We start from the raw sequence: 27,410 nt of genomic DNA, 5'->3' as shown, positions 1-27,410 counted from the left end.
AAGGTCCCTGGGGGCCAACTAGCCCACCAGGTACCTCCAATAAGCAGCACCACACAGCTGGATTGCAGAGAGGTGGTCCGAGGCCACACCCCCTTTTCACACTACTCTGCAAATGCGCCTCTTGGTGCACTGCTGGTGGGGGGATGAGGTCCTCTTGTGACACCAGAGGACCTCATCGCCCGAGCAGCAGTGCCCCAGGAGGCCCGTTTGCAGAGTGGTGTAAAAAGGGGCATGGCCGCAGACCACCTCTCTGCAGTCCAGCTGTGTGGCGCTTATTGGAGGTACCTGGTGGGCTCGTTGGCCCCCAGGGACCTTCAGTATTCAAGGGTACTTAATCCCCCAACTCAGAACGCGCAAGGAAGCGCGTTTGCAGAGTGGTACAGGGAGGGGGGCATGGCCTCCGGCGAGATGCCGGCTTTTTTTTTATAGAAGGGGGCTCTGTGGCCCCATCTTTTAATATTTTTGGGGCCCTGGGGACTCCATCCTCCAAGGGCCTGACCCCTCTTTTTAAAAAAAAAATGAAAAAAGAAACGGGAAGGGGGCTGCGCTGACCCCCTCTGAAGGCCGATTTCGGCCCCGGGGACCCCATCCCCTGGGGCATGGCGTCCTTTTTTTTATACATATTTAAAGGGACGCTTTTGGCCCTGGGGCCCCATTCCCTGGGACAGGGCCTCTTCTTTTTAAAAATATTTACAGGGAAAGGGAGTCGCGTGGCCCCCCTTCCCTGGACCACTATTTGCCCCAGGGACCCCGTCCCCCGGGGCTTGGCCATTTTTTTTTTTTTTTTAAAGGAGGGAGGCCACGCTGTCCCCCTCCCCAGGCCAAATTCGTCCCTGGGGATCCAATCCCCCAGGGCCCAGCCATTTTCTTTTTTACTAAAGGGAGGGGGGCCGTTTGACCCCCCTCTTGGGCCACTCCTGGCCCCCGGGGACCCCATACCCCAGGGCTGGCCCTTCGCGTTGGGTACTGTGGCGGGAGCCCCAATGCCCCCATGGTCCCACCAGCTCCCCGCCTCCTGCGGGAGCTGGCATTGCTTTTGGGCAAGGGGAGCTGCTGACATGCAGCTCCCCTTGCTCAAAAGCAATGCTGCTTTGCTTCGTTGAAGCAAGGGCAGGTTTTCCTGCTCTCGCTTCAACGAAGCAAAGCAGGGTTTGCTTTGGTGCCCTGCCATAGCATAAAGCAATGTATCGGGGGTGGGCACCCCGGGATGTTGCAGGAGCCGGCCCTGGGGGACGGCGGTCCCCAGGGTCATCAGGGGCTCTAGGAGAGGGACCGCGTGGCCCTCTCCCTACATTTTCAAAGCCCTGGGGAGGTGGTGGTCCCCGGGGCCGGGGGTCCGCAACGGACCCCTGCATTCCAATAATTAGTACACCGGGGAGGTGGTGGTCTCCAGGGCAGTGTGGGGGGGCAGGTGCCCTCCCCACACTTTAATTCTTTTAATTATAATTGAAGAAAGTCCCAGGGAGGTGGCGGTCCCCGGGGCTGTGTGGCCCCCGCAGCCCCTGCTAATTTACTAGGCAAACCCATCGGAACCTGGCCCACCCTGGGGCTTACAGATAACGAAGCGTGGGAGCCCGCGCTTTGTTTTTTAAAATTTTCTCTGCGCACCCAGTCCGAATTCTGCTGATTTTCTTTAAAAAAATGCTTTTTTTGGGGCCTGGGGTCCCTATGGGACCCCGTGAGCAGGCCTAGGAGGTCAGCCCCCTTTTCTTGTCTTTTATCTTTTTCCACTGTTTTCTTGTGACTCGGTTACCTAGTCACAAGATGGCTGCCAACACTTCCTGTTCAAACCTCCCTCAGACTTTATTCCAGTCTACGTTTTGCAGCAGCAAGGAGCAGGGAGCAGGAGAGGGCTGTAACAGTGGTGAGCTGTGAGTGCTGACTGCTGACCGCTAATCAGCTGGAGCTAGCAGAGACCCATCCGAGCTGAAGCTGCAGCAGCCGCGGAAAACAGCCATAGCCATCACCGTAGCAGCCGCCACAACCACAACCACATACCAGCCGTAAACCGGAGAGCTGGGGACCGGGCCCCCTTTGCCGGCACCAGCACCAGTTCCAGTAGCGGTGGTAAGCCCCTTGGCCCCCTGGGGTTTCTTGTGCCGCAGCGGGAGAGGTCAATGCAGCGGGAGCCGTACACCCGCACGTTCCCTCAACGCAGGTGCAGGGTAGTTGAGAGTGGGGGGAGAGGGTTGCAAGCGGCTGGCCCCCAACTAAAGCAGTAAGCAGTAAGATCGTGGATAGTGGATCAGCTCGGCCCTCTGCCCGGCCGGCCCTGACCCTCCCTGACCCCCTTTTAGAGGCAGTACTCAATCTGTCCGCCCTTCTGAACTTCAGAACCACCGGCACTTGTTTGCACTAGTTTTTCACACGCCGAGCGGGCCTCACTCCTAGACTCCAGCATTTAACCAACAAGAGAGGCATAAGGAGGCATAAGGAGGTAAAAGGATGCGACAGTAGAGCGTAGCAGACGTTGACTAATCACAGATAAGTGGTGGTGGTGCTGGAAGTTGGAGGTTAGTGGTGACAAGAAGAATCCACCGACGCACAGAGGCAACCAGGTCACTTAGCCTCACCCTGCCATACCTTGCCCTGCCAGAGAGCCAGATTGCCTCCACCACTGTCGTGGGCCCCACGGTCCTCCTCGGAGTGAGCAAGGAAAAGCAGCAAGGAGGCAAGGAGGCAGGAGGCAGGTGGCGGGGAGAGAGTGGAAGCAAGCAGGAAGCAAGCAGGAACCCTAATTTCACTAAACCAACCAACCAACTGTCCTGAACATTATCGAAGACCAGGTTGAGATCGCCCCCTAAAATGATATTGCGATCAGGTGTAGCCGTGGCCTCTGTAAGAGCGGAATGTAAGAACCGCTCTGACCCCTCATTCGGAGCGTACAGGGAACTAATAGTAAACGTCATTCCCCCTAGTGCAAAGCGATAAGTCAATAGCCATCCCTCAATCTCGGCCACCTTGTGCAAGACCTCCCCCCGAAACTTCTGAGCCACCAGGATCGCCACTCCCGCTGTTTTAGTAGGCCCAGAGGAGAAGAACTGGGTGGGAAACCTCCGGGATCTAAGACGGTGACAGTCGCGTAGCAGGAGGTGGGTTTCCTGCAGAAGGCAGAGATCTGCTTGTGAATTCTCTAAACATGACAGAACAGCCCTGCACTTTACTGGATTGTTAAGACCCCGCACATTTAGGGTCAAGATCTTAAGTGTGGTGGGGGCATGATATGTATCGAATTGGAGACACTGCGATAGGGAGGAGGCGTGCAGCGCGGCACCGGGGTGTCCGGTGTGCAGGAGGACAAGGGATGCATGGTCACAGGGGGTCGTGCTAACCCTAAAGGAAAGGTGGACGCGGAGCACTAAGTTCCTTCCCCAGCCCTCCCCAAAAAACCCTAAAAAAAGAAACTGTCTACCATAATAACTGAGAACACATAGTCCATCACTCGTCGGTTATCAGTGAAAAATCATTGGGGTGTGTCCACCAACAGTGAAAGAAAGCCCCCCTCCCGCCAATGATCTGAACAGCAGTAAAGAAATCACTCGGGTACAGAGTATCGTTCAAGTTCAGCCAAGATTGGAACCAGAGAGGTCCGCGGATACAACCTCCAACGCCGATTGTCGGCCCCTCGTAATCTCCGCAGCCAGTGGTTTCCTGGGACGGCGTTTACAACCCTGCTGATGCCAACGAGGCCTGGTGTCCTCTGGTCCAGTCTTGGAGTCCCCCTCTCTGCCCTCCTCCTCCGGGAGGTCCACACCCAATAATTTGCTGGCCTCGGACAGAGAGCGCAACTGGTACAGTTTGTCATCCTTACGGAATACCAATCGAAAGGGATTGCCCCAGCTATAAGGAATGTTGTGTTGCTGAAGGTGCGCAGTAATGGGCTTGAAGAGGGACCTTTTTTGCAACGTGAGAGCGGATAAGTCCTGGTACAACACCGGCCTTTGATCACGGAACTGCAGGGGGTGCATTTGACGTGCTTTTTGCAGTATCGATTACTTAGTGCGGTAATCCTGCACACACACTAAAATGTCCGACGGGGGAGCCGTTGGCGCCCTGGGAGGACCCACCCTATGCGCCCGATCTATACACAGATCCGTTTCCAGAGGCCGACCCAGGATGTGGTTGAAGAGTTCCCTCGTGTAGGTGAAAAGGTCCCTCGAGGCGTCATCTATTTTTACCCCCCTGATCCGAATGTTGTGGCGGCGGGAGCGGTTTTCCAGGTCCTCAAGGTGGACCTGGAGATCAACCTGTTGATCATGAAGTCTGATGATCTCCTGCTGTAAGGTCGCTATCTCCATGTCCCTTCCGTCGCTCTTACCTTCCAGATCCGCAACCCGTTCTCCAATGCCATCCATGTCGCGACGGACCTCTTTGAGCTCGGACGTAAACTCTTGCTTGAGAGTGTGAATGTCATCCCGCAACACGACAAACATCGACTCCAGAAATGCCTTGGTGATGGGCTCCGATCCCCCAGCCCCCGTCGACCCTTGTCACGGGCCCCCCGCATCCGCACCAGAGGCCATCTGTCCGGTTGGTGTCCTGGAGAACAGGTCTTTAAGGGTCTTGTCCTGCCGCTTCCTGGATTTGGACATAGCGCTCCTCAATGAGCCAGAAGAACTTTGTGCAAGGTTCCTATCCCCCCTCACCAGCCCTCCGTCAGGGGGATAGGTCCCAAAGGAATCTCAAACAGAGGGCGCGGGACCCAGGATCTCTGATCTCCCAGCAGGCTTCTCCAGCGCACCTCTCTCGCCTGAAACGCTGATACCTTGCAAGCGGGCTGCACAACTCGGGGCAACCTCCCGCTCCTTCAGGGATAGCACTGTTGCCCTCCTTCAGCTTCTGTACTGCTATTCAGGGAGTAGGCCTCCCCGTCACTCTAGGCAGGCCAGTATTCTCTCCTCTACCGGCGGCGAATGCGCTGTCCGCCGTCACCACTTCCGCCTTCCTGGCACACAAGGCTGCGCCCTCCATGGTGCGGCAAGGGCCGGGCACAGCGACAGCGCACAGCCTCTGGGGATCCGCCGCCCCCCAACCACTCAGTCGACGGTTTCCGGGCCCCAAATGGCCAAAGCCCCGCTCAGGCTGCGATGAGTCCCAAATCGATGGCCCAGCTATCGGGGGGAGCACACGCAGCAAGCCCCCAGTCACCGCCGCCTCGGCCCCAGCTCAACTCCTTCAAAATGGCGGGCCGCTCCTTATCGTTGCTCCGCTTCGAACTCCGCCGTTGCTCCTCACCTTCTCACTCATCGCCACAGCCTGGGAGGGCACTCGGCTCCCAGCTCAGTAGGCTCTCGCCGGTGCTTCAAGACCCGGGTACGTCCGCGCGGCACACAGCAAGCCCCCAGGCTCCGCTGCCTTGGCTCCAGCGCAAATCACCGCTCCTCCAAGATGGCGGGCCGGGCCCGGTCGCGGCTCCGCGCTGTGCTTCCCTGCCGCCCCTCACCTTCTCTGTTGCCGCAGCATCTGGGGGTCCCCACCGGCCGCCGCCGTCTCCGGATGTGAGAGGGCCTGGCCCCGGCTCCGCAGGCCTTCATCACTACCCCGGGTTCCGGCCACTCCCGCGCGGCCCGGGAGCCGCCGCACGCCATTCGCTCCTCAGCGGTGCAAAAAACAGACTTCGCCCACCGCTCTCACCGCTACGTCGAGCTCTCCCGGCTCTGGGACTCTGGCAGCTGCTAAGCAAGTACCGTCGGTGCCAATGACAGCCCACCGGCCGGTGCTCTGCAGATCCTCGGCGGGAGCTCAAGAGCAGGACGTCTGCTCCCTCCGCCCTCTTGGCTCCGCCCCCCATCAAATCGATTTTAAAAGGAGCACGTAGTTATTCCCCAGGACCCAACAGCAACTTATTACACTTAACAACCCAACAACCTGACCCAAACTGGGCAAACATACGGCGGACAATAACCACAGGAGACACAAAGTGACAAAGGGCACTAGCCTAGTCTTCTACAAAAGCTGACACCTCCAATATTAACCCCTTCGGTGCTCATGACGGAACGGTTCCGTCATGAGCCACGGTTGAGCTGTGCTCATGACGGAACCGTTCCGTCATGACCACGCCCGCGCAAGATTCCGTCAGCACAGCGGCGGAATCTGCGCAGCATGGAAGGGGTTAAAATATGCATATGGAATATAAACGGTCTGACAAGCAAACTGGATGACCCAGAAACATAAAACTATTTAAAAACATTTGACCTGATTTCACTCCAAGAAACCTGGGAAGAGAAAGAGCTACCCTTACAAGGATACACAACTCAAATTCACCCTGCCATTAGAGGTTCACCCTATGGTAGCTGCTCAGGAGGCCTGGCATCACTCGCCTCAATACTAACAATAGGAACAATGGAAGAGATAAAGGTAAAAATTACTCCCCTGAGTGCCATACAGGCAATAGCAATTACAATTAAAAACAACCAGGTGGCCCAACCACTATACATAATAAACATATACTTACACCCCAATCATAGACCAAAAGGGGCAAAAGAACTGGTCAGTGAACTGGTAAGACTCATGGAAGAAAGCGAAATGGAGAACTTACTCCTGGCAGGCGATTTCAATCTTCAACTCTTCGGAAAAAAAACAGAAGACGAAATAGCACAGGATCTTAACATTGCGTGGGGAATACCAAATCAAACCCCAGCTGCTCCAAACAAGCAAACACGATGCTCAAGTCAACTATTAAAAGATCTGGAGCAGTTAAACCTGGATACTAAATGGTCGATTTAAAGAGGACACACCGCCAGCACTTTCATATTTTCCTCAACTACTTCTTCTCACCTCTACTTCACTCTTGCAACACTCCCACTATTTGACATTATTAGCTCGTTCAAGGTTGGAGTAAACGGTCAAAGCGACCATCTACCACAAGAAGTGAAACTATGCGTCACCAGTGGGAACGACTTGGAAGCAAGAGAAACCGTCGGCACGGAGTACACCTCCAACTTCAGCTCCAACTTCAGACGGATACGGTGCAAGACCAATAAAGTAGACAAACTAACAATCAATGCAAAAACAATCATCCACCGGAAAACAAGCTTGTCAACGAACCCATTAGAGGCTTGGGAAGAATTTGTAATTGAACTTAGAACAACATACGCCACAGAGCAAAAAACCAACAAATACATCTTCCAACATATTAGGAAAGGTAACCACACCAGATATAAAAATCCTAAAACGGAAAATAAACCAGATCCTAAGGCAGCTCCGCAAACAATCGAATAATGACGCCCTGCAAAAGGAGCTGCGATCCCTAAAAGCTCGGCAAAAAAAGATGATCTGGGAAAAGAAAAGGCAAATGAACGAGGAACTCTGGGAGAAAATCGTATACGACTCAAAACAGAAGAACAGTGCCAGATTCTGGAAAACAATCCACAATCTTCAACGGCCAGGCCACAATGGAATAAACTCACAAATATCTGAATCCGAATGGGCACACTACCTATCAAACCTCTTCAATTACAAAAACACAGAGGGGGACCAACTTAGAGGAAGAACTCGGACAATCACGATGAACACAAGGGTTAACAAATTAGGTATAAACAATCATGAAGTAAACAACAACACCAATCAGGTGGAGACCTTGTATAAACCCGTAACTCTGGAGAAAGAAGGAACAACAAGCCTTAAGCTACCTTCGGGCTGGAAGGGAAAAAAACACGAAGTAACAGCGGCCAGGATCAAGCTACAAATATCAAAAGGGAAACTGGAAGGAGCTCCTGGCACCAATGGAATCCCGCCAATACTGTACAAGCAAGACGCTGACTTCTGGAGCGATACACTGGCGCCAGTCTTCCTGGAAAACAGGGAAACAGCGACATGTCCATCATCCTGGAGAGGATCAATAATAAGCCCGATCTATAAACAGGGCAAAAGGAGTAATCCTAGCAATTACCGCCTTATCGCCCTAATCGACACAGAGGCAAAGTACTATGCGGGACTCATCCTGGAGGAACTAACATCCTGCGCAACTTGAAAAAAACATCATCCCAGTAAACCAAACTGGATTCTGCAGAGGTCATGGCACAATTACTAACATCATGGCGCTAACTTTACTGACAGATGCGGTCAAGACAGCCAAGTGCTCGCTATTCCTATGCTTCATAGATTACAGCGCAGCGTTTGACCATGTACACCGTAGTAAACTCTGGCAGAAACTGGGCAAATGGGGGATACCTGGGCCACTCCTGAAGCAGCTGATACTACTGCATACCAATACTTGGGTCAAGATTAAACTGGGATCTGGAACGCACCTTTCAAGGCAAATCAACACCACCAAAGGTCTAAAACAAGGATGCGTCCTAGCCCCAATGCTGTTTAACCTTTTTCTCGCAGACCTACCCGGAGAACTGGATAAAACCAAATCGCACGCCCCACGGCTGGGAGACATTACGCTATCAAACCTCCTATATGCAGACGACTTGGTCTTAATAAGTCGGTCCCCCATTGGACTGCAACATCTCCTGGACACCACTAACAAATTTTCAATAAATAATGCATTAAAGATTAACTTAAACAAATCTAAAGTTATGTCAGTGAACTACAATAAAACAAAGAAACGTGCATGGTTCCTGGATGGCCAGAGGCTAGATTGAGTCACCAACTATAAATACCTTGGCGTACTATTAGACAGCAGAGGCTTGTTTAAACCCCAACTAGAGGCCATCCGATGGAAGGGCACAACATTCTACTTCTCAATGAAGCCCCTTAAGAAAGTTCTCTCCGATCAATCAATGGATCCCCTCCTACAGGTGATCAGAGCACGTTTACAGCCAATGCTCACATACAGTAGTGAACCCATGCAAGGGAAAGACGCGACCGCTCTAGATAAATTAATCAGCAGGGCATACAGGGCACTTTTCCACCTGCCGAACTACGTGTCTCCTGCCCAAATCCATCTCGAATTTGGTCTCCAGAGACAAACAGTGGAGAGAAGAGGCGCCTACATAAAAAGTTGGCGCAAAATCAGAGGCGCGGAGCAAGGTTCTTTAAACGCCCACCTCTGGACTGATCTGTCAACTCAACTGAACTCACCCGCCAAGAAGTATCCACTAGAATCACTGGAATACCAGGAATAAAAACTTCTGGGAGTCATCCATAGACAACAAAAGCTTCAAAAAGGCGGTAACAAAAGTAACTAAAATGATATCATCCATAGAAGATAAAGAAACTCTGGCCAAGAGGGCACATGGATGGGCTGTGCTGAAAGATTATAAAGCTCTTAAACCGCAGGAATACCTGAAAACGGGTCTCACGCGGAAGACAAGACACATTTCTAAATCTGCGCTTCAGCATCCTACCAATTCTCCCTCACTTGGCACCTTGGAAAAGGGGAGCAGAAGAACACCTTTAACACCTTTACCGTCTTTGCAGAACAGGGAAGGAGGACTTAATACACATAATTTGTATATGCCCAAACCTGATGGATATTAGGCGCACCTTACTCCGACATTATGGAACCAAAAGGGCATAACAAGCTGCAGGCAGGCTGTGAAGATATGCTTTAAACCTGAAGAGGTCCAGCTAAACTGCAGACTAACAAAGTACTTTGACACAGTGGCCAGAAGACTTAATAGCTAGCCATATCGCACAGTGAAAAACAGCATGTAACAGCTTGTCAATCAAATAATGGAACAGTCTGGTAATGATCTGGCCAAGCCAAATCACGCGCCGGTACACTGAGTCACATTGACCTTTTAAATTCAGAGAAGGACCATAGAGATAACGCAACTGAGGCAGATGATTTTACAGGGTTTAAAACACATTCTTCTTTTTACTTTACTAACATATGTGTAAAACAAGCTTAATGATTCTTAATGATGGAAGTTTTGAACATTGTGAGTTTTAATTAACTGTACAATAAAGGTATTCTATTCTATTATATTCCTGGTTTGGAGTGCTGACAGCCGATCAGATCTCACGATGAGATATGTGGTTAGGCTCCGCCCAGATATCGATATTTTTTTATTTTTTATTTTCTTAGAAACTACTGAACAGATTCACATCATTTTTTTAAAAAGCACGCTTTCTAGACCAAGACCTACCTTTTTGCCAAATTTGGTGTAATTCCGTTCAGCAGTTCTGTCTGTAACCTGTTTCAAAATTCCTATTGAAATTAACATGGGGAAAACGCGATTTGGGACCCCCCTTTTTTCTCGGCCCCCGCTTGATGAATTACCCCGAAACTTTCAAGACAGGAGCTGACCGGTCCGCCCCGTTAGTTTTGAAAATTTCGCGAAGATTCATCAAACGCGCCAAAGATATTGGCAAATCAAACAAGCATTTGCAATGCAATAGGTTTCACATTTACGCAAGTTTAAGCTATTGGCATTGTAAATGACAATGCCTTTTATTTATGTTTAAAAAACAAAAATAAAAGGCATTGTCATTTGCAATGTCAGTAGGTCAAACCCGCATAAATGCGAGACCTATTGCATTGCAAATGCTTGGTTTTTTTAGTGTTTAGAGGCACAAGCACTCCACGTGAAATAATAAAGTGTGCCCAGTTCTGTGTACGTTTAGAACCAGAGATGCATTCTTGTGACGGTCAGAGAATGGAGCATGGCATAGCTGTGTGGAACACTGCCTTTGACAGCCTGTCTTCAATGAACCAGGCGCGAGAAAACCATTTTAAAACAAATCGCCTTCTCTGTCAGAACATGCTTTCAATAAGCCACGCCCCTTCACATAACAGATGCTGGGAATGTTTGAAGGCACGCTGTGTGTTTTAAAGAAAATGCTGCTGGGAGGGAGCGTGGCCTAGTGGTTAAGTTGTAACATATGTGATTGGGCCACTTGGCTTCTAATCATCTCTGTGCAACTTAACCAGATTGTATGATCCTGGGCGAATAATTGCACCTCCTGTGGCTCGATTTTCTTCTTACCAACAGACAGCACCAAGAAACTGACGAAATAGATGCACTAAGCTCTCTATGAAAGCAGGAAATGTTCATATGTTGATTTTGATTTTTGCTAACATTTATTTTGTTCCTACAATCAGAGCAACATATTTCCTTGTGGGTTATTTTAAAATGGAACTTATGAGAAGCAGCACTGCCCTTACAGTACAAACATGTGCTCCATCATGCACCACGAGAAAGGTTTGCAGGGGACGTTAAGCATGCAAGATTAATTAGAGATCCCACAAAGGACATCTGTTGCTAGGCATTTTCAAACTGCTCATAACAGAAATCAAAACGATTTAAAAAGTACAAGCGCGCGCCTCGCGCGGCTGCAAGGGGAGGGGAGAGAGGAGGGGGCCGGCGCGATTCCCTTCTGGGAGCGAGCAGCAGGGCGCGATAATTGCTACCATATGGCACCAGCTGCTCGCTCCCGCAAGTGAATCTCCAGACGTACACGCGTTACCATTGGAAGCAATGCAACGCGTGCATGTTTTTTGCAGGGAAAGCTGTGCCGATGACTAAAGGTCTCTTTACTCTGCAGCGCATGCGCCCTGCGTAGGCGAGACCTAGAAACGCTTTTCCTATGGAAATTAGGTCCTAACTATAACTACCTACTGGCGACCGCCAGTAGGTAATATATATATATATATTCACTGAAAAAACCATAGGTTTCACACATGTTATAGTTAGCGGAAATTTTAATCATAAAAAACCATTGAAATTCCCCCGTTATAGTTAGTGCAGGCAACTATAACTCACGCAACCACAATCCTCTGCGGATGACATATGTGTCTTTATGAAAAAAAAATATTTGTAATATATGTATAGCTAAAATTTAATGAAAGAAGACATGGGCAAATAAGTGTCTAAATACAGTATTAGCATCAGCAGAGGATTGCGGTTGCGCGAGTTATAGTTGCCTGCACTAACTATAACGGGGGAATTTCAATGGTTTTTTATGATTAAAATTTCCGCTAACTATAACATGTGTGAAACCTATGGTTTTTTCAGTGAATTTGCAAGGTTTTTTAAATGCTAATTCCTAACTATAACGTGTGTGAAACCTATGGTTTTTTCAGTGAATTTGTACGGTTTTTTAAATGCTAAGTTACTTTACGCCATTCGTGGCGTGCGCGCCCAGTTAACGCAGTTCGTTCCGTGCGCGCACGGTGCGCTTCGCGCACCGTGCGTGCACAGTGAGCACGCGGTGCGCTTCGCGCACCGCGCGCCCACTTTACGCAGTTAGTGCCGTGCACGCACGGTGGTCACGCGGTGCGCGCGGGATGGGCCATGTACGCACGATGCGCTTCGCGCACCGTGCGCACATGGAGGACATATTATGCGCATCGTTGTGAAAGGTAATCATTTATATTTTCATTTGTAAAATATATGCCATGCACAAAAGGTGCGCTTCGGGCACCTTTTGCACACGGGGTGGGGATAGTGTGGATAGTTTTTTTTTTTTATTAATTTTTACCGTACACGTACGGTAAGCGTAATCGGCGATTTTTCAAAAAAAAAAAATTTGAATTTTTGGCCTTGGGGGTTCTTTGGGGACACCATCATCACTGCTAGGTGGTTAGGAACTGAATACATTGCCCCTTTAGATGTTTTTTGCCTTTGTTTTTGCTACCTCACTCAGAGTGCGAGAGAGAAAATGGCGGCCGCCGCTTCCTGGTTTCGACCGATTCGAATGTTTACTTAGATCTAACAGCCAATCAGAATCGCGCTCGCGCACGTCACCGTACGCGTACGGTAAGCTTACCGTAAGCGCACGGTAAGCGCACCGTAAGCTGGCTCAGATATATATATTGATTTAAATGCTATTTTCTCAGGATCTACTGAACAGATTTACACCAAACCTACAAAAGGCACTTCCTTGACCTGAGGACTACCTCTCTGCCAAATTTTGAGTAACACTGTTCAGCCGTTCGGGCTGTAGCTGTGTCTAAAGGTCCTATGGAAAAATGCATGGGAAAAACGCGTTTTGGGACCCCCCTTTTTTCTCAGCCCCCGCTTGACGAATCCCCCCGAGACTTTCAGGGTAGGAGCGGAGCGTAGCGCCCCACCTATTTTGAAAATTTCGCGAGGATTCGTCGACGGCGCCAAAGTTATTCCAAATAGAATGTTGCGGATTTCCTATGGAAACAGGGTCCTAACTATAACTATCTACTGGCGACCGCCAGTAGATTATATATATATATATATATATATATATATTACCTACTGGCGGTCGCCAGTAGGTAGTTATAGTTAGGACCCTGTTTCCATAGGAAATCCGCAACATTCTATTTGGAATAACTTTGGCGCCGGTCGACGAATCCTCGCGAAATTTTCAAAATAGGTGGGGTGCTACGCTCCGCTCCTACCCTGAAAGTCTCGGGGGGATTCGTCAAGCAGGGGCCGAGAAAAAAGGGGGGTCCCAAAACGCGTTTTCCCCATGCATTTTTCCATAGGACCTTTAGACACAGCTACAGCCCGAACGGCTGAACAGAATTACTTGAAATTTGGCAGAGAGGTAGCCATAAGGTCAAGGAAGTGCCTTTTGCAGGTCTGGTGTAAATCTGTTCAGTAGATCCTGAGAAAATAGCATTTAAAAGCATATATATATGTGGGCGGAGCCTAACCACACATCTCATCCTGAGATCTGATTGGCTGTCAGCACTTCATCCAAGAAGTGTTGGCAGCCATCTTGGGACCAATATACATGATAGCACCTCATTAAAAAGCATTGCAGTTAATAGAAGGTTTTAAGACTTTAGTTACATTATAAATCATTTGTTGATGGTACCATACTCATTTTAGGAATTGTGGTATGTTCTAAGGTGATTTCACCATGTGAAAAAGCCTTCTGCTGGGATATCATGATTGAGAGAAAAATATTTTCTCATGCTTTTACCACAGAGGTTTGGAAGGTGATCTATAGGCTAAACTGAGAGCTTATTTTCTGTAAATTCACATTATCTTTCTCAGTCATGTGAGAATGAAGTCTGACATTCTCAGTAAAACATGTACATCCAACAAGGGCAGAGACTGTCAGTTGATTCCTTTGTGTTCTACTGCAGCTTCCCAGAGTGTTCCAAAGAACTACTAGAGCGCTAACAGTCCTACTTATGATAAACGTATGGCACACCTGAAGCCATCTTGCTTGGATTAAAATGGTAACTCTTAAAACATTTGATTTAAAAAGGAACAAAATGAGGGGGTTCATTTTTCCATAAAAAGTATGATTAGTGCTGCAGAAAGAAAAATTAGGGCACATTTTGAGTGACTTCTCAAATCCTCTTCTATTTCATTAAAAAATTCTGACATGCAGACTGAAACATGCACTTTCAATACCAGCAGCAGTTTTCCCTGGTGAGCAGTAGCTTTACTACAGTGATCTAATGAGCAAAAAGAGTGCTAACATTCTGAATTTATGGCAAATGTGTGACACATCTGAATGCCTTCTTGATGGAATCAAAGTAAAAAACTGAAAGCATTTCCTACTGAGGAGACTGCAGTAAATGAGGAAATTAGGAAACTTCATAACAAATAAGTCTCCCAAGATGGCCACCAGAGACAAAAGAGCCCAAATGTAGCCCAAATATCACCCAGATGTAGCCCAAGTATAGCCCAATGACAGAATGTCCCAGAATGTTCTTAAAAACAACTAGAGCGCTTACTGTCTTCATTATGACAAAAGTATGGCACACCTGAAGCCATCTTGATTGGAATAAACTGGTAACACTTAAAACATTTAATTTAAAAAGGAACACAATGAGGAGGTTCATTTTGCCATAGAAATTATGATTAATGCTGAAGAAAGAAAATGAGGGCACATTTTGAGTGACTTCTCAAATCCTCTTCTATTTCATTAAAAAATTCTGACATGCAGACTGAAACATGCACTTTTAATACCAGGAGCAGACTTCCATGGTGCAGTAGTTTTACTACAGTGATCTAATGAGCAACTAGAGTGCTAACATTCAGAATTTATGGCAAATGTGTGACATATCTGAATACCTTCATGATGGAATCAAAGTAAAAAACTGAAAGCATTTCCTACTGAGGGGACTGCAGTACATGAGGAAATTAGGAAACTTCATAACAAATAAATCTCCCAAGATGGCCACCGGAGACAAAAGAGCCCAAATGTAGCCCAATATCACCCAGATGTAGCCCAAATATAGCCCAATGACAAAAGTGTGCAAAACACTTATTATTTTGTGTTTTTGCAGTGTTATATAGTGCAGACTTGTCAGGTATTGGAGTGCTTTACATGAGCATTGGTTACATCACACAAGAACAAATTCATTTTGGTTGTAGACATGGGGAGACTAAGTGATTTGACCAGAATCACAGAATGTCGAGCTGAAGCAGAAACTGCAACCTGGTTCCCCAGTTGCAAAGTCTGCAGTTCTGGAAGTAACACCACATCCTCTCCCCTAAGTGCAACATTTAATCAAGTGGTCAACTGGATAAAAAAACATAAAGATAACAAATAATTTAAAAGTGCTTTGTCGCTATTTGAAAACTCAGAAAATATGTCCTTATTTTAGTCTTTTAGAGCACTAACCATAATTTTGATGCCAATAAGACCCTCTCATATATGTAATTTCTAAAGGAAATGCTCTAGGTATTACAGTTTTGATTACATCAAGATGATGTCAGGCGTTCCACACTTTTGTAATAAATATAGAATGTTAGCAATCTAGTTGTTCATTAGGATACTGTTGAGAGGCAGAGGCCAGGGGCACGGACTCTGAAAATTGAAGGCAGGTAGGAGGGTGCAAAGGCAACAATTTAACCACACTGAGCAGGCAGGAAGGGCCATGGAAGCACAACAGACTATGGAGGGCAGTGGAAAGGGGGGCAGGGGCAACAAACCAACAATACAGGACTTGCAAGAGAGGCTGTTGGAGGGAAGATCTATTATGGGTCAAGGAAGCTAGGGGCGGTCCCCAGATCCCCGGGAGCCACCACAGAACTGAGCAGGAGAGTGAGTCAGGGACAAAAGGGGCACCTTAATTTGAGCCGGGGTGCCTAGGAACGCTTGCTCCAAAAATGAAGAAAACAGACATATGAGACATGGAATTGGAGGCAGAATACAATGGCAGTTTAATGAGAAGATGCAACTTCAAAGAAACCGCAGAATAGAGACATAAAGTACAAAATACAGAATCCAGATAATCATACAGCTGTCATAATATTCTCTGTATCTCAATTAATGTACTGACAGAGAGAGAGAGAAAACACATCTATAAATGCATCATGAGAAACAAGTTACACCAAGGAAAATGTTACCTAGGAACACTCACGTTTACTCTTAGAGCAAGCATTCCTGCAATTACAATACAAAATCTTTTAAATGCAAAAGTAAAGAGAACAATGGTTAAACATAACATGACATTTCATATAGGTAAAATAGAATAAGATACTTCAAGCAAAGCAGAGCAAGACATTTTAAGCAAAGGAAGACAAGAGCTCCCAGCTCTTGGGGAAAACCTGCACTGCCTGTTAACCTACATACAGACGGCGAGGTAGTCCGTCGATATCTGTGGGTGCTCCCTTTTTATATCATTTTGTGGGCTCCTTTGCACGCTACATCTACCTACGTATGCTACCCAAAAGCTTCGTCTGCAGATTTTACCAGACATTTCGTCATTTACCCGCTTAATGCTGACAATGGACTGGGTGAAAAGGTCAGTCTCTCAGGCCAATCGCTTATCGTAAGTTCCATAGAGCAAGCAGAAAATAATGGGTATTGTACGGGAATTCAATATATTCATGTATAAAATCTCCTCAGTTCTCCTAACTTGACGCTCTGCGGTTGCCACTTCCTTAAAAGCGGGAAACCTGCCCAGGAAGCAAGTACCAGTCCAGGATGCAGCCTACTGTATGTCGACAGCTTCAGGGGGATGTTGAACTTTGATACCGAGCACGGAGCACTCGGGTAGGGTGGGGGCTACTAGTTTGGATCAGAAGGCCTCGCAGACCTGCCTTCAGACTGCTATACACTAAAATTGCAGAGCTATGGTCAATTTAACAAAGAGGCCTACATATTGAACAGAAGGGCCTACACAGGGGTTTATGCTGGCTGAGTGGTAAGGATGTCTCAGGATAATTATATAGCAACACAGGACCCGCTGGTCAATTTAATACGGCCTACAAATGCAGCTGGCAGGGCAAGGACAAGGGTCTCATACTTCAGGTGTGGACAGAACGGGCCAGGGGCCCCCTGTGATACAAAATTACCCTCCTTCAAGGCTGTGGCAATGTAATAGACCATTGTGGGCAGAAGGAAGAGGCAATGGTAGTACAACCATACATGCCAACAGACCCGATTCAGCCAGGAAACGTCCAATGTTTTTAAGCTCAAATGGGCTTTATTTGATCTGTCTCCTGTCTACAATATCCTCTTTTTCAATGTAACTCAAAGGGGAAAATCAATACCCCAGTTTTTTTTCAAAATCTCCCTCTTACCAAGTTCAAAATGTTCGCAAGTATGGTACATTGGATCATGGAAGGAAATGGGATAGGGACATGGACTTGGATAACAGAGGACAGGAGGGACATGGAGAGGTGCACCAAACTGACCCTGCAGGGCAGGCATCAGGGTTTGCAGCAGCACAATACACCACACAGGGCATGCAGGACGGGAGTGCAGCACAACAATCCATAGAAAGCAAGAGGGAAGGGACAGGACCATGCACATGGACAACAGAGAACAGAGGGGCAAGAGGCAATGGTAGCTAGCTGACCATAATGGACAGACAGGAGAGAAAGCTGCAGCATAACAGACCATAAAGGGCAGGAGGGACGGATCAGGGGCATTACAATGGAACAGACAAGCCAGGAGGGAGGGAGTAGGGCTGGGGGCAAGGGGGCAGGGCAGGAGCAGCAAGATAGCCATGGAGGTCAGGCAGGATGGGCACTAGAAGCAAGACACACCATGAAGAGCAACAGTGAGACTGTGATGGCATACACACAGACCATGGAGGGAAGGTGGGAGGGGGTCAGGGGCAGCTAACTGACCACACAGGGAAGGTGGGAGGGGCCATGGCAGCACAGAAGACCATGCATGGCAAGTGGGAGGGTTAGTGGCAGCACAATGGCTATGATGGGCAAGAAGGAGGGTGGAGGGGCATGCACAAAGGACGATGGAGGATAGAAGGGAGGGTCAGGACCTGTGCACAGACAAGAAAGTTCAGGGGAAGGGACCTCACAACAGACCACACGGGGCAGGCAGGAGGAGCAGTTGCAGCACAACAGACCAGGGAGGGCAGAAGGGTGTGGCAGTACAATGGACCATGTAGGACAGGAGGAAGAGGATAGGGGCATGGCATGTGGACAGGCAGGGTGGAGGTGGCAGGGACAGGTTACAGTCATCTGACAATGCTAGGCAGGTGGGAGGGGAGTGGCAGCTCAACAGAACACTCAGAGTAGATAGGAGTGGCAGGTCCATGGGACATGGTGGGCAAAAAGGATGGAGCAGGGGCTTGCACAAAGACATCGGAGGGCAGGGGGAAGGAGAATAGGGGCAGCAAGCTAAGCACAGAGTTTAAGCAGGAGGTCAATGATGGGGCATAGAATTGGGCAATGGAGGGCAGGAGGAGTGGACTGGTACATCATACTAAATTGAGGGCAGTGGCAGCACATCAGACCATGCATGGCAGGAGGGAGGAGGCTAGTCCATGGATTCACACAACAGAGGATAGGGAGGAAGGGGATGGGGCAGCAAGCTAACTGTTCAGAGAAGGCGGGTATTAGGAACTTTATTGTTTTTAAAACATTGTGTCTGTGCGAACTACTTAAAATATGAACAAGTATGCAGCATAATCTCACTTTTATTCAGGAAGAAGAGGACGTTTGTGACTGTAACTCCGGGCTCACTTGGCAGAAACACCCCCTGACCCTCCACCCCCTATCGCAAAATGTAATGCCCGTGAAAAGGGTAGGTGAACACAGTGTTATATAGAACATAGTCCTGAGAGCACGATTGAAAATGAAAACTAGATATAGTGTATGGTATAAACTATGCACCAAAAAGTGTGATATAAGATGAACCGGGCGTGAAATATAATATGTAATACATTGTGCGCAATGACAGATTCATTGGAGAGCGCGAGATAGCACAGGCACTAGCGCGTGCTATGCGATATGCGCCTTGGAGTGTAATATGCACAGGGCAGTGTTGTGTAACCTAACTAGTCTCTAAAGTTGTAATATAAAATATGTGCTGGGGAGTGTAACGTTGCATATGCACTGTGACAAAGATATGGATCCCAGATTGTAATATGTATGGCATAGCACTGTGCGTTATAACATAGGCATCGAGAAAGGCACGTTAGATGGGGCAATATAACCCGTGCGAAGACAAGTGTGGCATGACATATTCACGGGGTGGTGTTACAGTGCACATGGGCTAGAGAGTGTCATAGCATATGCACTAGCTAGTGGAATACAACACAGAGGTGTGTGGCACTCGGCAGGCAATGGTGGGTGTAACACAGCATTGGGCTCTGTCAGGAGCACGCTGTGACTCTCAAGTGATGTTCGTCCCCTTTCCAGAGAGTAAAATAAAAAGTATTACACATCCGGCAGTGGATGTGTGTTTTATTAACCGTGAGGGGGGTTTCTTGCATAGTTTTGGTCGAATTTTTGTCGAATCCCCTTTGAATGGCTTGGTGTGCATGTGTATTAAATGTGCCCGTCAATAGCTACCCATGTTTGTATAAATAAACGACAAGGGTGTCTACCAGGATTAGGCACGGTAGGGCATCAGACATGTCAGAGCTTCACTAGTGGTGTAAATACATTCCACGTGGATTCATTGCATGCATAGTCGCCTTTTAATGAATATCACGCAAATCGTCATGGTGATAGGTACGTACGGTTTGTCCAGCATGTCCTAGGTGTGTCTATGAATATATATTTTTTAAAAATAATAAAAAACAGTGGCCGGCCCTGGGGATTGGGGTCAAAAAAATATAATTAGGAGACTGGCCCTGGGGGATGGGGTCATCAGGGCCAATAAATTAGAATAAGAAGGGGAACCAAACAGCCCCCCTTCTTAAAAAACTAAAATAAATAAAAGACTGGCATCGTGCCGGAGGCCATGCCCCCTCCGTGCAGCACTCTGCAAACGCGCCCCCAACAGGCATCTCCAGTATGCGCCAGGGAGCTACGCTGCAGCCAGGTGTTCTGAGGCCAAGCCCCTCTCTGCAACGCAGCTCTGTGGCGCTTACTGGAGGTACCTAGTGGTCTAGTTTGACCCTAGGGACCCTTAGGATTCAAGGGGACTTAATCTCTCAACTTAGAACAGCCACAGGGCGCGTTTACACAGTGGTGAAGGGAGGGGACGGGGCCTGAGGTGACGTGTGCAAACACGCACTATGGCACGTTTTAAATTGGGGATATAATTTCCCTTCAATACTGAGGGCCCCTGGGGGCTAACTAGCCCACCAAGTGCTTCCAGTAAGCGCCACTGAGCTGCATTGCAGAGAGGTGGTCCAGGCCGTGCCACTTTTTACACCTCTCTGCAACGCAGCTCTGTGGCACTTACTGGAGGTACCTAGTGGGCTAGTTGGACCCTAGGGACCCTCAGGATTCAAATGAACTTAATCTCCCAACTAAAAATGGACACAGGGCGTGTTTACACAGTGGTGAATGGAGGGGACGGGGCCTGAGTTAACGTGTGCAAAAACGCCCTGTGGCCTGTTTTAAGAGGTAGTTTTAATCCCCATGCCCTATTATATACTAGGGGCTTACAGAGGAGGTCATGCTAATCACAGGGGGACCCCAACGCATAATGTTCCCTAGTGTATGTAGGTGTTTTCACTGTATTCTAAGTGTCTTTTAACATGGCACTGGCTCTAGGACTGGTTAGTCAGACTCAGTTACCACCAGTATCCGTCTGAAAAAGTTGAGGGTACAAGATGATTTTGCAACAAGGCTTCTTTCTGCTCTTCTTTTTGTTCTTTCTGCACGTTATCCTTCTTCCTGCACTTATCTTCGTATTTGAGGACTTCTGTTGCTTCTTTCTGCACTTCTTTTGTTTCTTTCTGTGCATTTTTTCTTCTTTCTTCACATGTCCTATCTCTGTAGGCATAGTTAGAAATTAGCATTTAAAAAACCTTTGAAATTCACAGAAAAAACCATAGGTTTCAGGCACGTTATAGTTAGGAATTAGCATTTAAAAAACCTCAGAAATTCACTGAAAAAACCATAGGTTTCAGGGGTGTTATAGTTAGCTGGACTTTTCACTTGTACAAAACCATTGAAATTCCCCCGTTATAGTTAGTTCAGCTAACTATAACTCGCGCGCCCGCAATGCACTGCTGATGACGTCACATATTACATCACTCATGACATGGTCAGTGACATCACTCATGACATCACTGATGACATCTCAAATGACATCACTGATGACATCATCCTTCTGATAGAGTGGCAGACCTCCTCTCACCCTAATATAACCTTTGATACACACATTCAAAAATAGAGACTAAAATTTTCAAAACAATGGACATACCAATACCAGTTACAACAACCTCTTCAGTAATTCTAAGATCCACATACACATCCACTCATTCACCAACAGTCCTATACAGTCACTCATACATGTACTCACTCATCATATGTACTCATACACCTATACATCCTGTTACACAATGCCACTCATCCATAGAGTTACTCACACACATAGTCACTCATGCTAATAAAGAATCAAACATACATTTACTTGCATATACAGTTATACACACACCACCATACTTACTTCTACGGAAACTTACACATACTTAGTCTTTTAAACAATCACTTATAGAAACACATACTTATTCATACAGGAACTCTTTCAATCTCTCACTCTCACATATACTCACATATATACACCAATAGTCACATATACTAGTTTAAAACATATGTAGTTACTCATAAAGACACTATTGAGACAGTCATTCACTCACTAACACACCCATACACACACTCATCCACCCATACAGTCCTGCACACATGCTGTGTTCAACCCATACAAACAGTGAGTCACTCATTCATGCACCTATGCACTACGTAATACCCCCCACCGAACCATGCAGACACTCAGACTGATACTCAAAAAACCAACTAATAACCTATATAGACACCCATGTAGCTACTCACTAACCCATGCAGCCACTTATACACAAAGTGAGAGACTTATACAGATATTTACATATTTAAACATTACTCACTAAGCCATGTATTCACTATGATACACTTAATCAGTCAGTTACACAATCAATTTTTCAAAAACAAATCATCCATTTAGACACTTATATACCCATTTATTCTTCCATCGACCTTGAGATATACATATATAAAACATATTTAATTTTCAGAAAAACACACATTCACTGGATGATGTCATCAGTGATGTCATCAGTGATGTCATTTGAGATGTCATCAGTGATGTCATGAGTGATGTCACTGACCATGTCATGAGTGATGTAATATGTGACGTCATCAGCAGTGCATTGCGGGCGCGCGAGTTATAGTTAGCTGAACTAACTATAACGGGGGAATTTCAATGGTTTTGTACAAGTGAAAAGTCCAGCTAACTATAACACCCCTGAAACCTATGGTTTTTTCAGTGAATATATATATATATCAAGTTACTTATATATCTACAGATGTGTGGTCTGTGTGTGTTTGGGTGTGTGGGTGTGTGTGTGTGTGTGTATAGAGAGTGAGAGAGATTTTTTTCTCTACCCTATTGCCTAGCCATTTGAATCCTTGCTTTCTGTACTTCATTGCATACAGGCAACTGATTGATTCATGTTGCTGTGATAACTTTAGATTCCACCCTGGATATGTTTGACAGATAGCTATTTTGTATACCTATATTTAAATGAATCCCAGGGTGCCTTTGCCGCTGTTGCTTAGGTATCCAGATCCCCATAGGACAAATATTCGGCGCTGGTGTGTTGCTTTTTTCACTAGCATAGTGTGTTAGCACGAGTACTGCAGAGTGGTGTGTGTTGTGGGGAGAGTCCTTCAAGCTCTGGTTTCACACCCCGTAACTTTAATAATGTACCAAAGATGTCAACTGCGTTTCTTGCCACATAAACCTGCCACGCTGCACAAACCAAACACATACATCATGTATTAGAATAAAATATAAAATACACCACTCCCCCATACCTTAAATCACAATAACATGGTGATAAAAACATAAAATCGTTACAACTGCTGTGAAATCATGTTTGTAAAATGTTACTTCTTTCACGTCATGCAAACAATAAGTATCTGGGCATGGAATATACAGCCCGCTCTGTAGTTTAAGATCTTGGTTTCCGAGTCGCATCCGCTGAATGATCTATAGACAAAATACGGCTCGTGGCGTTGTCCAAGACTTCCTCGGCTTATGGCAAAAAGGACAAAAAACAGAAAGTGCTCCTCCGAGTCGGTATTTACTTTGCAGTCAGGACAGGTGGGAGAGACAGAGCACTCTCTCACCACCTGTCTCTTAGATTGTTTAGGGACAAAATACCGCATATCTGAACTTTTAAAAGGTGGACCCCGCCTGAGGTGATTCGAAGCCTAGAAGGGTGTATTTGAGCTGCTGCTACTCAATAGAGCTGGAAGGACCCTCTGATCCGCACCTGAAAAGAGCCTCCTCACACATATGGGAAGTGAGGGCTGAAACTCATGGACCAAAAGAGATACTCCGGGGTAAGGGGGGAGGGGCTAAAGGAAATAAACGCTTGACTCCTGGCTGAGGTTACACTGCACAAAAGGAACTTTTTCCCGTTCCCAAAAGCAGTCCTGCCACTTTGGTCCACGTTTGGGGGGAAAAATCTTTTTTCAACAGGCACGCGGGGGGAAGGGGGGGGGGGGGGGGGGGATTCCGACCACTCACAGGGCCAAAGGGTCGGGTAAAAGCCTGAAAATGTGGGAAACCCCTCAAGCGTCAAGATACTGAAGCCGTCTATGAATTAGTGCTCTTTCTTCGCCGGTGTTTTCGTTGGACACCCACTGCTGTTACCCACCTGAAGCGAAATACCTAAAATGAAAGAAAATATCTACCTGCTTTTGTTACCACTATTACTAGTACTATTGCTACTACTATTCCTAGTGCCATTATTACTACTACTGCCACTACTAGAAGAGCCACTGCTATTACTAGTATAGCTACTATTACTACAACTGCCACTACTACTGCTACCTGTAGTACTGCTACTATGACTACAACTGGCGTTACTGTGTCTACTAGTATTATCACCAGTATATATACTACCGCTTTTATGATAACTATGTCTACTACTTCTACTACTACTCCTACCAGTGCTACTACTAGCAGTACAGCTTCTACTAGTATAGATACCACTGCCACTACTGCATATACTATCTGTGCTACTAGTACTTCTGTTACTACTACTTTTTCTAGTATTACTACTACTATCAGTGCTACTACACCTACTTTTCTGACTAGGATGACTGCTACTACTACTGCTATTACTGCAGCTGTTATCACTACTACTACTATTACTTCTTCCAGTGTTATTACTATTATTTCTAGTCTATCATCTACTTTTGCTGCTGCTACCAGTTATGCTATTCCACTCATACTGTTACTACGGCTACAACTACACCACTAGATTGGCTATTAACTCTTCTAATGATAATACTAATTAATATATTAATGTAAGCGTGCATTTATATAGAATGTTCTCGCACTTATGTTGTTGCCTGCTGTGAATAAAAGGAACTATTTCTATATGACCGAGAGGCTCCTACAAATGAAGTTTTGCTTTACAGCGCCCTGATGCCCTGAACACACGCCCTGTTGAGGATTTTCGAGGTCCGTGCGTGTGGACTGTACTACCGGAGACATTGCGGGGGTGTACGGAGAGATTTCAACTAAAATCACCAAAGATTTTAAACGTAGCCGCCCTTTAACCTCGTCCCTGCCGGTCCCAGGGGCAGGTGCCTGGCAGGTTCGGGGCACGTGAATTGGAAATGCCACTCAGGAGGTAACATTGGATCCTGGCCCACTGAACTGAGGTAGTTAGTGACCTTGGAACTGGAAGTGCCTCACTGAAGTTGTGAGGTAACGAGACTGTGAGATAACATTGCATCTATCTCTATAGACCCCATGACTGAAGGGCACCCATGAACAAAACCGGAATGGACAGAGGTCCGGGACCCGCCAAGCCGAGGTAAGACTTTAATCCCCGCCGCCGTCCACTGAGAGGGTTCTACATTTTGTCTCAAAAGTACATTTTACTACTACCATTCGGTGTACTGCGTCTGCTTTAGTAATGTATAACAAGGCTATGTAATAATAAAAACGTTTAGAAAAGCACAGGTATTGTTGTTTCCGAATTAATTTGCACAACGACACCTTTATAGTGTACCTCAATAAGGCACTTGCATTTAAGTCCCCCCCCCCCCCCCAAATTAACCCTCAATATAAAAACCAGCTTTATAAAACATTCAGGTATTCGAACATTGTTTTCCATAGTACAGAAATTAAGTGCATCTTTTTTATTTCATTTCCTGCTTCCGAATTAAGCCATGGTGAATGCAGAGCAGATAATTACGCTGCCGATAGTCACCAAAGTAAGACATATGGACTAACAGCCTTGCTCTTTGGAAGAAAGGCGCGCTAAAGATCGCATAAATGGGTTTGCAAGGCTTTTCTCACTTTTATGGACACCCCATTTGAAAACAATCCTTGCCAGATAAACCGTACAGTACGTAGCATAGAAACACTGAATACAATCTGAGATGTTTCGCAGCGCTTTTCGGTGCCTACAATGCCAATACCCCCCATAAATGATAATCCGGCGGAAGCATTTACCGTCGTCTGACGTGAGGCCGCTCTCGCCGTAGGCACGGTGGAACAGGAGCAGCAAGGTGAGGGCAGGTATGCGCGGCATGGTGCGAGAGAGCGCGAGGCCGTGCGTGCTCTATGTGAGAGCGAGGCAGTGCGCGCGTGCCGTGCTCACACCAAGTGTGAGCCCGAGGGAGGCTTCTCTGACAACACACCTACAGTTCCTGCTCACTAATCACGCAGCTAGGGGGAAGTAGCATCATACAGAACAAGTAAATAATTGACAGCCGCGCGGAGGACGGAAAAGGAAGCCACGGTGAGCATCTTTTTGAAGCACAGGAAGAGGAGCAACGAAATCCCCGCATGGGCACATTAAAGCCTTGAGTGCGGGTCAGGGCGGCTTCAGTTCGCGAAATTGTTCTCCCCTCTTCTGCACCACCGAGACTGCGGAAGTAAGACACACAGTACTGGTACTGAAGTTACCGGCCGTACTGGTACCGAAGTTACTGGCTGTACTTGTACTTAAGTTACCGACAGCCGCTTGTTCTGTTTGGGGGTCCCAGACGTCCTGGCAAACTTCTAAAGCAGTTTACAACTAACACACCTATGAACTGCTTAAAGAGCCATGCACGCCTATCCATGATTTATTAACAATTATAATGAAACAGTTGCAAAGTACCAAGAGAGCAGAAAGAGGAAACATTTCATAACAACGCGATAGACGGATTAAGTCAGCAGAGGGAGCACGAGATGCCAGTAGTGATCCCCACTTTAACTTTAGTGAGGATTGTTGGTGTGAGGGTAGGAAGAGACAAGAGGATGGCGTGTCAAGGGCTGGTGGCGGGAATTCCAGAGCATTGTCTCTACCAGAGAATGCCTGTCTCGTGCACTGGGCCGACCCTTAATCGGGTGGACCAGACAGCACCGTGGGTGGAAAGAAAATGTGGCAGTGGCGTAGCTAGAGCTTCTGGCGCCCGGGGCTATCCCCCAGATTGCCGCCCATGGCAGGTAGCAGGGGGGGTGCGGGGGAAAAGGACAGCGAGCAGCGGGGTGGATTTGCAGTGTTTAAGTTATGACGCCACTCTCTACTCCACTGCAGGTGAAAGCAAAGGTCGGAGCGGAGGTGCAGCGTGCCCAACACTAACCTTGCATCCCAATACAGGGTGTCAGAGAGATTTACATAACATACAGATTGACAATACATCACGCAAGTGTGTAAATCAGTGTACAAGATGTGTTGCATGAGTCAGTGAGGGTTAAAAGGTGTAGCAGTCACATATCCTACATAGCTCACTGTGCTATATTAAAAGGCTTAGAGGGTCATTAGGCCGCCCGCCATCCTGTTAGAGAATGGGACCGCCCGCTATCGGTGCGGGGGTCCCGTTTCAGACACTAGGATGCACCCGCCACACTGGTGGGCGCATCCTGCATTCCTGACATTGCGACAGGCTATGCTCTCTCTGCTACAGGCCCCCAATGGCAAAAACCGCCTACCTTTCCGTGGCGGCGTTGCCCCCACGGAAAGGCACATCCCCACATTCATGCTATTATGGATGGCGGTGTCTCCCTGACAGTGCCACCATGTTAGCTGCTTTTCCGCCCTGTCGACTTTGCGACCGGGCGGAAAACCGGCGGACGGACTTTCCATCTGCCGGTGTCCCCCCCGCCATGGTAATGTGGCGGGGGGAATTTGGAAGTGGGCGGTGGTTTTT

The 27,410-nt window shown here is 47.4% G+C and overlaps 1 protein-coding gene across 1 annotated transcript in view; it reads right to left on the bottom strand.

Moving 5' to 3' along the window:
- The window catches only part of IL7R (interleukin 7 receptor), a 492,420-nt gene extending 466,510 nt beyond the window's left edge, over nucleotides 1–25,910 (bottom strand). Inside the window, exon 1 of the mRNA XM_085631005.1 lies at nucleotides 25,726–25,910. Coding sequence (XP_085487131.1) covers nucleotides 25,726–25,804 — 79 coding nt within the window. The 5' untranslated portion in view covers nucleotides 25,805–25,910. The remainder of the gene's footprint in view (nucleotides 1–25,725) is intronic.
- Nucleotides 25,911–27,410: the final 1,500 nt, after the last annotated feature.

This window comes from Triturus cristatus, chromosome 2_1 (genome assembly GCF_964204655.1).
Source record: "Triturus cristatus chromosome 2_1, aTriCri1.1, whole genome shotgun sequence".
In the NCBI taxonomy this organism is placed as follows: domain Eukaryota; kingdom Metazoa; phylum Chordata; class Amphibia; order Caudata; family Salamandridae; genus Triturus; species Triturus cristatus.
The sequence above is the reverse complement of the archived record's forward strand: the minus strand, read 5'-3'. Positions and strand labels throughout refer to the sequence as shown.